The sequence below is a fragment of the Mustela nigripes genome, chromosome 6 (genome assembly GCF_022355385.1).
Source record: "Mustela nigripes isolate SB6536 chromosome 6, MUSNIG.SB6536, whole genome shotgun sequence".
Classification (NCBI taxonomy): Eukaryota; Metazoa; Chordata; class Mammalia; order Carnivora; family Mustelidae; genus Mustela; species Mustela nigripes.
The window spans coordinates 61,676,285-61,689,060 of NC_081562.1; the positions used below are offsets into that span (position 1 = coordinate 61,676,285).

The 12,776-nt window shown below is 38.3% G+C and overlaps 1 protein-coding gene across 4 annotated transcripts in view; it reads left to right on the forward strand.

The window, feature by feature from the left end:
* PLEKHA5 (pleckstrin homology domain containing A5) overlaps positions 1-12,776 on the forward strand; it is a 237,749-nt gene that overhangs the window by 198,314 nt on the left and 26,659 nt on the right. For all 4 annotated transcript variants that reach the window (XM_059402683.1, XM_059402684.1, XM_059402685.1 and 1 more), the window contains 3 exons: positions 826-906; positions 1,041-1,190; positions 10,132-10,233. In XM_059402683.1, coding sequence (XP_059258666.1) covers positions 826-906; positions 1,041-1,190; positions 10,132-10,233 — 333 coding nt within the window. The remainder of the gene's footprint in view (positions 1-825; positions 907-1,040; positions 1,191-10,131; positions 10,234-12,776) is intronic.

Consider the following 12,776-nt stretch of genomic DNA (forward strand, 5'->3'; position numbering starts at 1 on the left):
GAGAACACGGCAAAGAAAATGAAGTCTCCAGTTTCTTGCCTACTTACCATTATGCAGTCAAGTTTGGGGCATATTTACAGGGTTTACTGTAGTATTGAAATTTTCATGGAATATCCGCTGATTCTTTTGTAATTAAGAAATTGGGGTAATACCAAAAATTTCAAAAAACTATTGAAAATGATTTTTTTCTCCATTTAGCAAATTTATATTTGTATTATTGAAATCAGAAGCAATCTTTTGCATACATTTTCTAAACATAAGAGCATAATTTTTAAAATATAAAAACAGAATCCAGTTGATATTTTCATTAAGGAGGTAAAACCACCCTGAAATAATTTAAAGTTATATGAGACTGCTTGATTACTAACAATATCTCGAATTACGTAGATTAAACAGTATGGTTGAAATGCTTTTTCACTTTATATGCATGTTCATTAAGCATTGTATCTTTAAAAGCTAATTGGGGGCTCCTGGATGGGCTCAGTTAGCTCATCCACCTAACCAACTGGCTGGAGCCCCATGTCAGGCTCCCTGCTCGGGGGTGGGGGGCTGCAGCTCTCTCACCTCCCCAGCTGTGCTCTTTGTCCCTATCCCTGTCTTTCTCTCTCACAAATAAATAAATAAAATCTTTTTAGAAATTAGTAAATAAAATAAAAGCTGCTTTTTCTGTTACCGATTGAAATAAAGATTGACCTCGTTAGGTATTCTATGGCTATTTTCAATGTGTTTTCTTGTCACACCTACCTGGAGTTACAGGACTACCTACCGCCAGTTACAGGAAAATTTTTAAAAATTGCTAACAACAGATTTTCTCTTAAAACCTAGGCCAAGTTAAGCCGGTTGTGTGAACAAGATAAAGTGGTACATGCCCTGGAAGAGAAACTTCAGCAACTCCACAAGGAGAAAGTAGGACAACCCTATTTATTATATACAAGTGATGTTACTTTTTATACTTCTTATCAGGACACTGATAAAACGAAAGTAAAAAGAATTAATTCAATGATGCAGAACATTAAGTGTAATTATTTTTATTATAATAGTACACGCTTGAGCAAGCTTTGCTATCAGCCAGCCAAGAGATAGAAATGAATGCAGATAACCCAGCAGCCATTCAGACCGTGGTGCTGCAGAGGGACGACCTACAAAACGGACTGCTCAGCACATGCAGAGAACTCTCCCGAGCCACTGCTGTAAGTAGCAGTTTTTCTAGAAGTCACTGAGATACTATACACCTTTTTTTCCTTTTTTCTATTTGTTTCTATGTAATTTCACTGTCTTTTTAGTTCTTTTCTATAATGAGAAATTAATTTGCTATTAACTAATAAAAATTAAGGGGCGATTTGCTTTCTGATGCAAAATAAATACAATTATTTCTCTTATGGTAAGCATTCTTTTCCTTGTGAGATAGTTGTTTTGTAAGGGAGCTAAATACTCCGTTTATGTATTATTCAAATGAAAACTTAGTAAAAATGTTACCATTTATTGCATTAAGAAAATAAGTATTTCAGGACACCAGCCAGGCTCAGTTGGTAGAGCATGTGACTCTTGATCTTGGGGTTGTGAGTTCAAGCCCCATGTTGGGTGTAGAGATTACTTGAAAATAAACTCTTCAAGGGGCACCCGGGTGGCTCAGTTGGTTAAGCCATTGCCTTCGGCTCAGGTCATGATCCCAGATCCTGGGATCAAGCCCCACATTGGGCTCTCTGCTTAGCGGGGAGCCTGCTTCTCCCTCCCTATCCCTGCTGCTCTGCCTACTTGTACTCTGTCTCTTTGTCAAATAAATTAAAACCTTTCAAAAATAAATAGATAAATGGGCGCCTGGGTGGCTCAGTGGGTTAAGCCGCTGCCTTCGGCTCAGGTCATGATCTCAGGGTCCTGGGATCGAGTCCCTCGTCGGGCTCTCTGCTCAGCGGGGAGCCTGTTTCCTCCTCTCTCTCTCTCTCTGCCTGCCTGTCTGCCTACTTGTGATCTCTCTCTGTCAAATAAATAAATAAAGTCTTTAAAAAAATAAATAGATAAATAAAATCTTTTTTTTTTTAATCAACTATTTCATGGATTTTAGGGGAATTAGACTAATTTTGAGAAGGTGGTAATTCGATTCATTTAACCATTTCACTAGGAAGCCATTGACCTCATTTCATGGCTTCAGTGTGATTTCAGGTTGCATATTTCCATCAGTTCATTTGATTCTCTTAATGATACTGTATTGTTCATATTTTAAGAATTTAATATCCTTTCAGTTGTGGTCTCCTTGAAATCAGAACCCTGTCTCATTTATCTTTGTTACTCTAGCATCCAGTACTGTAGGATATGCATTAAAAATCTGGTGATTAAGGGGCACCAGGGTGGCTCAGTCAGTTATGTGTCCGACTCTTGATTTCAGCTCATGTCCTGATCTCAGAGTTGTGAGTTCAAGATTTGTGTTGGGCTCCGTGCTCACTCAGCCTTTCAAAAAAAAAAAAAAAAAAAAAAAGGTGATGATTGAACGGAATGACTTACCCAGTGTTAAAAGCTAATAAATGCCATGCCTAGAATCAAAACTCCTATCTTCTGAGCATAATCCTGAAGACTCAAATCTATATAGATTTCTCTAATAGAGTCACAAAGAAAATATAGGCACCTGAAATATCTACAAGGACGTAGTCACTTAGTTCACCAATGGTCGGTAGGATTTGGATAGGAAGAGGCAGTAAAGGGTAGTCCACACAGGATAAAAGGATAAAATGCCTCGAACCACAACAAAGAAAAGAGAATATGAGAGACGTGTTTGGAGAAACAAAAAATAAAAGTAACTGACTGCAATAGAAGATTAGGAATATGACATTAGAAAGGGAAAATGGGGGGGGGTGCCTGGGTGGCTCAGTGGGTTAAAAGCCTCTGCCTTCGGCTCAGGTCATGATCTCAGGTCCTGGGATCGAGCCCCACATCCCGCTCTCTGCTCAGCGGGGAGCCTGCTTCCTCCTCTCTCTCTCTGCCTGCTTCTCTGCCTACTTGTGATCTCTCTCTGTCAAATAAATAAATAAAATCTTTAAAAAAAAAAAAAAAAGAAAGGGAAAATGGGGCTACACTGTCACTGCCAAGCTAATGAAAAGTTCAGTATCTCTATGGCAACCTGAGTCAAATCAAAATGTAGTTGGGTACTATTTCATGACTTGGTATCTGTTTTAGAAAATTCTCAGGATGTATAGTGTTCAACTGAATTATTATCTTTTCCCTTACCAAATGGGTTTAGTAAGTTAAATTTGGTCAGTAGGCTTAAAAATGTTCTAGTAGAAATTAATCCTGTTTGAATATCCCATTTTCGGGGCGCCTGGGTGGCTCAGTGGGTTAAGCCTCTGCCTTCGGCTCAGGTCATGATCCCAGGGGCCTGGGATCGAGTCCCGCATTGGGCTCTCTGCTCAGCAGGGAGCCTGCTTCTCCTCATCTCTCTCTCTGTCTGTCTCTCTGCCTATTTGTGATCTCTCTCTCTGTCAAATAAATAAATAAAATCTTTAAAAAAAAAAAAAAAGAATATCCCATTTTCTTGTTGTTACCAATGTAATCACTTTCCAGGTTTCTTTGCCTTCAGTGTTATTCATTTGGTCATTACAAACTCTCAATGTGTTCTTCTAAGACATGTCTTCACATAGAATACAAACTGTACAACTTTTGCCTTTGTAAACTTGTTCATATTTGTAGCTCAAGCCTTACAGCATATGGTTAACATTCAGTGGATGCTGGTTAAACTTAAAACTGAATTACATTTATGCTAGCAGAATCCCAGAGGATTCCTCTGATCCTTTTCACAGTTGGTTGAGGTCATTTGTTCAAATCCAAGTCATGAGGTTTAGAAGATGCAAGAGGTATAACAATAACACTTCCATAGAGCAGAGCTTTGATCCTAAGAACATCTTCTCCTCACCAGGTTAGTCATTTAGGTTTATAAAATTAGGATTAACACAAGGCAGACAATTAAAGCAGTGTCCCCATTCTGTTTTATTTAATTGTTGATACTATATCTCGTCTCTGTAAGCCCCATCCAATAAGCATACCTGCTTTAAGCACATAGTGCCTCTGTGTTCTCACCTTGGTTTCTGCTTCTTTTTACCTAAGCCTGTCGGTTACCCTTGAAATTTTTCAGTGTGTCATTGTCTTAGTTTGGGGTCTTTTCTGAAAGCAGAACCTAAGATGAACTGGGCTAAGATTGTTTATTAGGAGATGATTCCAGGATGCAGAAAGGAGGGTATGTGGAGAATGAGACAGGAAGGGAGAAAAGCCAGTAAAAGTTTACCTACAGAGCTGGTTCCCACTGTATGCAACTGGGGACTCTCCGAGGAAATGAGTAGATAGCCCTGAATTTTCTACTGAAGGCTGGGGGCTATCTCTCTTTCATTGGTTGAAGTTGCCCCAGTGCCCTTAATTCACCCACACTTCCAAACTGCCTTAGCTGACTTGGCATGAGACACTGGTACCACAGTGCCTTGAAATTAAGTGGGCAAAGGAGTTACAGTGTGAAGCACTGTCTCGTCTGCTACAATTTCCTCTCTTAGAATTTATATTGGGCCTCATGTCTGTAAGAGAAATATTCTCAGGCTTTCTCAGCTCAATGGGGGCTTCTCTTACTCTACCCAGCAATTCAAGGAAACAGATAATTTGTGACTCATCTAAATAGCAGCAAAATATATATGTAATTCTGTGTTTTTCTCATATGTTATCTGGTTTGATCTTTAAGAAAAGCCTGTGCAAAATAAATAAAATTACTATCTCCATTTATTTTCATATTTATTATTTTCACTGCACGGATGAAAAAACTGAGGTTCGTGGAGGCTAAATTACTTGTGTTGTGACATAATTAATAAGGAACAGAATCAGCACCTAAATCAAGGACTTTTTCTTAGGTTTCTCTGCTTTCTACTCCATTTCAGTATCTGTATGGTCACATAACATGTACTTTATGGAACTTGAAATCAATTTTTTTTTTTAAGATTTTATTTATTTATTTGACAGAGAGAGATCACAAGTAGGCAGAGAGAGAGAGAGAGAGAGGAAAGCAGGCTCTCCGCTCAGCAGAGAGCCCAATGCGGGACTCGATCCCATGACCCTGGGATCATGACCTGAGCCGAAGGCAGCTTAACCCACTGAGCCACCCAGGCGCCCCTGAAATCAAATTTAAATCATCTTACTCAAAAATCCAGAATTGGAATTTCAGAAATCATAAAACAGGTATAAAGATCTCCCATTCATCCTGAGTCATGGTAGTAATTCGCTTATATATTTATCTACAGCAAAATAATACCAAAATACCAAGTAATAACAAAAATCAGGAATATTTCTTAGAGCAGTTACTGGGAGCCAGATTCTAAGTACTATACATGTGCTTAGTCCCCATAACTCCTTAGCATGGGTACTATTATTACTATGTTATAAACAAAAAACTGAATCAGAGAGATTACCCAGGGTTACAGTGAGTAGGTTATATGTATAGACTTCCATTAAACTTAGGTGTGGTCTAAGTTGAATTGTAGCTAGGGGGACCATAAGTAAACAGATTTTAGACTCCAGTGGATATACTAGAGCCTAGGGTTATAAACTTAAAAGGGACAGGAAATCAGGACAAACAAAATGCCTTGGGGAAAAGCTTGCCCATTAAATATATTCATATACCCATTCATCCTCTATGTAATAAAGAGCTTCTGAGAATCATTGTCAATTTTTTGTAGTCCTTCCATCAATATTCATGAATTGGCATGGAATCTGTTTTGAAAGATTTTAAGATAGTTTTTTTTAAAAGATCTATTTATTAAAGAGTGAGCACATGCGTGAGGAGAAGGAGAGGCAGTGGGAACGTTCAAGTACACTCCCTGCTGAGCTCTGAGCCTGATGCAGGGCTGGATCTCATGATCCACAAGATCATGACTGGGACGGAAACCAAGAGTCAGACGCTCAACCAACTGGACCACCCAGGTGCCCCAAAATAATTTATAAATCACCTGGCTATTTTTTCTTAAAGATTTTATTTATTTATTTGACAGAGAGAGATCACAAGTAGGCAGAGAGGCAGGCAGAGAGAGAGAGGAGGAAGCAGGCTCCCTGCTGAGCAGAGAGCCCGATGTGGGACTCAATCCCAGGACCCTGAGATCATGACCTGAGCCGAAGGCAGTGGCTTAACCCACTGAGCCACCCAGGTGCCCTCACCTGGCTATTTTATAATTACAACACAACATCCCCCCAAAAGAGATAGTCCGCTGTCATACACCTCCTGACGTGCTGCCGTAGAAAGTACCCAGCAACAGTTGTGAGGTTATTTTTTACCAGAAAATCAAATCTGAATCTCGACAAGCCTCAGTATGTAACTACAAGTTTATAGGAAATAGAAGGAAACAGAGGAGCATGTAAGGAATACTGCAGGAATTCAATTAGCAAAATGTAGAGTAGGAGAAATTCTGTAGGTCGGGTAACTCAGTCTCATCCCCATATAAGTAACAAGGGCATAGAGAGGAGGATAGGGGTTATCATTTTTTACAACACTTAAGGAAGGGGCGCCTGGGTGTGTCTGTCGGTTAAGCATCTGACTAGCATGATCTCGGGATTCTGGGATCAAGCCCCACTCTGGGCTCCCCACACAGCGGGGAGTCTGCTTGTTCCTCTCCCTCTACCCCTCCCGCTGCTCATGCACTCCCCCTCTCTCTCACATACACTCTCTCTAAAATAAATAAAACCCTTTAAAAAGCTTTTTTAAGGAATAAATATTAATGATTTTTAAATCAAGAATTTCCATGTTATTTTTTATTTTAAGTTTCTTTTCTTAAGAAATACATTCTGAGAGTTCCCTGGGCGGCTGAGTCAGTTAAGTATCTGCCTTGGGCTCAGGTGATCCTGGGATCCTAGAATCAAGCCCCTGTTGGGCTCCCTGCTCAGCAGGGAGTCTGCTTCTCCCTCTCTCTGCCACACCCCCTCACACCGCACTGGTGCTCTCTGTCACTCCCTCTATCTCTCAAATAAATACAGTCTTTTTTTTTTTTTTTTTTTTAAGAAATACATACTGAAGTATTTATAGGTGAAATTATATGATGCTTGGTATTTGCCTTAAAATAATTCCACAAAGATACAATAGGAATACTGCAGTACTCAAAGAATGGGAGTACAACCAGATTGGCCATGTTGTATTTAGAGTGGGTCCTACTTTTGTGTATGTTTGTAAATTTCCATTGTGTGTGTCTGAGAAAGCAAAAAAAAAATCCACAAAATTGCTAACAAAAGTGTACTACAATAATAGGTATTTTTTTCTTTTTCTTTCCCTGTATTCTAGCTTTTCTACATTTATAAGTATATGAATTTATTACATATAAAATTTGTACAAAAATAATAACCACTTTCTTTGAGATAGAATATAGTTTTTATTTCAGAGATCAGAAGAGAAACTACAGATACAAGTTAAAGATTAGAAATACAGATTACACATTTATGTGTGTGTACCATATTGTGTAACTGTTCTCATGGCTATATTTTGTTCTGAATTGCCATTGATACTGGACAAGAAAACGAGGGGTGCTTGCCTGACTCTGTCGTTAGGGCATCCAACTCTTGATCGTTGGGGTTGTAAATTTGAGCCACAGGTTAGGTGTAGAGAAATTACTTAAAATCTAAAAAAAAAAAAGAAAAGAAAAGAAAGGATAGGTCTTCCTACATTAAAAACTTAGAAATGAATTATTAGTCCTATTACTTTCTTAATAAAGATCATAATATGTATTCAGTATAGCTCTACTGCTAAATATTGAAATCCTCATTTTACTTGTTCCACATCCTAAAGTTAGACTGAGTCAAATTTTTGAAAATCTTCTGCCACCCCTGTAACAATCATACATGTGTACACATTTTTTTTACCTTTGTTAGAGTTAACATATTCTCAGAAAAGCACCCAATTTAAGTGCACAAATATGACTGATATCCATATCAAAGCACTGAATTTTACTAGCATGCCAGAAATTCCCCTCCCAGTGACTACTTCCCTAGCAGACCACTACCTGCCTTAAACTATGTGTAAAGTTTTTTGCTTACTTTTGAACTTTAGAAGCTACATATATATAAATCATATATAATTATACAGTATGTGTGTTCTTTGGCTCCTTTTAACATTGTGAGAGTCATTGCTATGGTTGTAGATTGGAAGATTTCATTTATTCTCTTAACTGTATACAGCATGAAACTTTCTATATTTTTATCAAAAGCACTATTTCCTAACTTAATGCCTGTGATTTTAAGGTAATTGTATGTTTAGAAGTCATTACCCCCTTTTAATTGCCTTATCGTACTGTGTATTATCTTCTTGACAAAAAACAAAACAAAAAACAGGTCATATCTAAAGATTTTCAGCATGGTACTTGTAGATTCGTTAATGAAATGCTCAGGCAGGTACTGGGAGAAACTTGTGTTAAAGCCAGTGCTGCCCCTTTGCTTGCTCTCCTCTTTTGGTTTGTGTTCTGCCCAGCCATAGTCATGTTTGAGGAGCCCAGAGATAGAGGAGAAGTAGGTAAGCCCAGCAGGAAGATGGGACTCAGGCCAAATGTTACAGTCCAGTGGCAGGACTTTGTAGTCTAGAAAACTTGAGAGTATATTGTGTTTCTTCACCTTTAAAATAATTTCTGGCTTGGGACGCCTGGGTGGCTCAGTTGGTTGGGCAGCTGCCTTCGGCTCGGGTCATGATCCCAGCGTCCTGGATCGAGTCCCACATCAGGCTCTTTGCTCCACAGGGAGCCTGCTTCTCCCTCTGACTCTGCCTGCCACTCTGTCTGCCTATGCTCGCTCTCGCTCACTCTCTCTCTGACAAATAAATAAATAAAATCTTTTAAAATAATAATAATAATAATAATAATTTCTGGCTCTACAGTGTATGTTTCCTATACTTTGAGTATAAGAAAGACACGGATTCTTACCTTCCTATAAAATGTTCTTACATTTAGATGCTTCTGTAGGCTTTGGACAGTGTCTTTTCTACATGAGAGGTTAGGTGTTAGGGTGGCAATGCCATCTTACTTAACTGTCGGGCTGCCATTGGGTCTGCAGATAAGAAAGTAAATAAGAAGATCAGTATCCTTATTCAGGTAAAAGTTTGCTGGAGCCAAGTGGGAAGACTAATAGTTACACAATATAGAGGAGATATAACTCTTTAGTCCTTTTATCACCTTGCCTTTTAAAAATTTTATTAATCGTGAAACCAATTAAATAGATTCCCTAAATTACCTGTACAATATAGAGATGATAAACCTCCAGTGGTTTATCTCTACTTTTTAAAAAATGTGATTCATTATAAAACCTGCTTAAGGAGAGATCTTAGATTCAAAAAGCAATTATTCCAAATGGCCAAATTCTAACACTCATTTTAATTTTTGAAAGTATGTGGCTTGAATGGGGCACCTGGGTGGCTCAGTGGGTTAAGCCTCTGCCTTCGGTTCAGGTCACAATCTCGGGGTCCTGGTATGGAGACCCACATCAGGCTCTCTGCTCAGTGGGGAGCCTGCTTCTCCTCCCCACCCCGTCCCTGTCTGCCTCTATGCCTACTTGTGATCTCTGTCTGTCAAATAAATAAATAAAATATTTAAAAAAAAAAAAAAAGTATGTGCCTTAAGTAATTTTTCATTGCCGAGTTTTTTTAAAGTAATTTTAAGCTAGTTGCATAATATACAAAGTAAAATAACTTTTTTTTTTTTTTTTAAGATTTACTTATTTGAGGGAGAGAGAAAGCACAAGCGGTGGGGAGAAGCAGATTTCCCACTGAACAGGGAGCCCAAGTTGGGGCTCCAGCCCAGGAACCTGAGATTGTGACCTGAGCCAAAGGCAGTTGCTTAACCAACTGATCCACCCAGGTGCCCCAAAAGTAAAATAACTCTTTAAAAGAGAACCGTTAGAAACAGACTGTTAAGATTATTAATCTTTCCTCCATACTCCATACCCTCTTTCCTTATCCCAAGACTATTTGTGTTGTTAAACTGACATTTCCCGTGAATTACAAGAAAAGGAAAAATGAGTTATAAAAGTTTTTATTTTGCCCATTACAAACTATGCAATTTTCTAAAACCTGGAAAGCTTGTAATTGCAGTGATAACCATATAAAAGCACATTTTTCCCCATTAATTAGTGCTGTTTGATTTTTAGGAATTGGAGCGAGCGTGGAGAGAATATGACAAGTTAGAATATGATGTAACTGTTACCAGGAACCAGATGCAAGAACAACTAGATCGCCTTGGTGAAGTTCAGGTACTAGAAGTGAATGGTTTTTTTGCATTGTCTCAACTGGTTTTGACTGGTACTGTACAATCCACCTTGTTCAATCCGTGCATGCCCTTAATATTTTTTACCTTATTGGCCCCCTGAGGTCTGAGTTTAAATACTTCCAATGATAGGAATCTTACTATCCCAGAAAGTAGCCCATTTCTCCTTGTTTAAAAGTCCTTTTTTCTTTTGGCACATGGTATGATCCGTGTCATGTTTTTGCTCCTGCCTGCCTATATTGAAGTTAGCATTGAAGTATTGAATTAAATGGATTTACCAAATAAAGGGTAATTTTTCTTTTTATAAGATTTGTTCTAATCCAGGGTTCCTGGCCTCCTGAGTCAGTACAGTGTGCAACTCTTGATCTTGGGGTTGTGAATTTGATCCCCATGTTGGCTATAGAGATTACTTAAAAAGTAAAATAATAAGGGGCACCTGGGTGGCTCAGTGGGTTAAAGCCTCTGCCTTCCACTCAGGTCATGATATCAGGTCATGGGGATCAAGCCCCACATGGGGCTCTCTGCTCCGCAGGGATCCTGCTTCCTCCTCTCTCTCTCTCTGCCTGCCTCTCTGCCTACTTATGATGTCTCTCTGTCAAATAAATAAATAAGATCTTTTAAAAATAAATAAAATAATAAAAACTTATTCTAATGCATTCTATATTAAATGCCTCTTTTTTTATCAAACTATTTTAGCCTGTTGACTTTTGATATGGTGTGAAAGATGCAGCACTGCGTAGTGTAAAGAATCCAGTTTTGTAAATAGTCACATCTGGAATCAAGTTCCAGGGGTTAATTTCTTGTCTTAAAATATAAACAGTAATATAGCTGTCTTAAAGTGTTCCCCTGAGAAGGGGAGATAATAAATGTTCAATAAACATAAATGATAAAAATAAAGTAAAAGTCACTTCATGCTTGTGACTATATAAATTTAGCCATCTGTATTGGAAACTTTCTGAACCAACAGTCAAGTCAATACAAGGACTAAAAGTTAGTAAATTTGACTCTTAGAAAACCAGCTGTCTTCCATTTGTGCTGTCCAGTATAGTAGCCACTGGCTACATGCTACTGTTGGGAACTTGAAATATTGCCAGTGTGACAAGAAACTGAATTTTTTTTTTTAAGTTTTTTTTTTTTTAATTTATTTATTTGACAGAGAGATCACAAGGAGGGAGAGAGGCAGGCAGAAAGAGAGGGGGAAGCAGGCTTCCCACTGAGCAGAAAGCCCGATGTGGGGCTCGATCCCAGGACCCTGAGATCATGACCTGAGCCAAAGGCAGAGACTTAACCTACTGAGCCACCCAGGCATCCCAAGAAACTGAATTTTAAATTATATTTCATTTTAGTTATCTAAATTTAAGGAACCACATGTGGCTGTGACTTCTATATTGAGCAGCGGGGTTAATACTAACTACAGTAGGGAAAGAAAAAGAAAAAAAACAAAAACCTGAAATATCTAAGGAATAACCCAGGAGTCAGCAAACTTTTTCTGTAAAAGAGGAGATATTAAAGTTGTGAAAATTCATTTTTAGCTCTTAGGCCACAGCAGTTTACCTGATTTAACTTAACAAAAAACATTGATCCTGAAAATGTAACATCTACATTATAGGGCATAAGACTTGAATAAATAGACAAGTGGAATTGGTAACCCTTGTCCATGGATGGCCTGATTTAACATTCTCTCAATGAAAATTCTTTGTATACAAACTCAAATTCTGTTGGACCAGATTTCCTCCAGAATTCTTTGAAAAAATTAGCAAAACGATACTAATGTTTTAAAGGTATATGAAGACCACAGTAGTTATTATTTTGAAAAAATAAAGAACTAGGGGTACCTGGGTGGTTCAGTGGGTTAAGCCTCTGCCTTTGGCTGGGGTCATGGTCTCAGGGTCCTGGGATCAAGCCCTGCATCAGGCTCTTTGCTTACCAGGGAGCCTGCTTCCCCTCTCCCTGCCTGCCTCACTGCCTAATTGTGATCTCTCTCTCTCTCTCTCTCTCTGTCAAATAAATAAATAAATAAAATCTTAAAAAAAAAAAAAAAAAGAAAGAAATAGAAGGCCCACTCTATGAGATATAGCACTGCACATAGACCAGTTACATAATGACTCTGCACTTTAGGATTCACAACTGTAAAATAAAAATAATAGTGCCTACCTCTATCAGTATTGTAATGACTAAATATGTTGATATTCTTGAAGCAGTTAGAATAGTATCAGGCACATAAAATAAACTAAGTGTTTATTAAATAAATAACTAAATGGGGCACATGGCTGGCTCAGTCGGTAGAGCAGGTGACTTAATCTAGAGGTTGTGAGTTCAAGCGCCACATTGAGCATGGACCTTCCTTTAAAAACAGTAATAATAAATTAAGTAAAGAAGCAAACAATGAGGGCAACATAAACAGACTTAAAAGATGGCATGTTGGCAAGAAGTATTGTTGACCACTAAAATTCAACAAGACTGTTCTGATCTGCAAAGAAATTTCTTTTTGACTTGGAGAAGCAATACATTAGGAAAGTGGACAGAGAA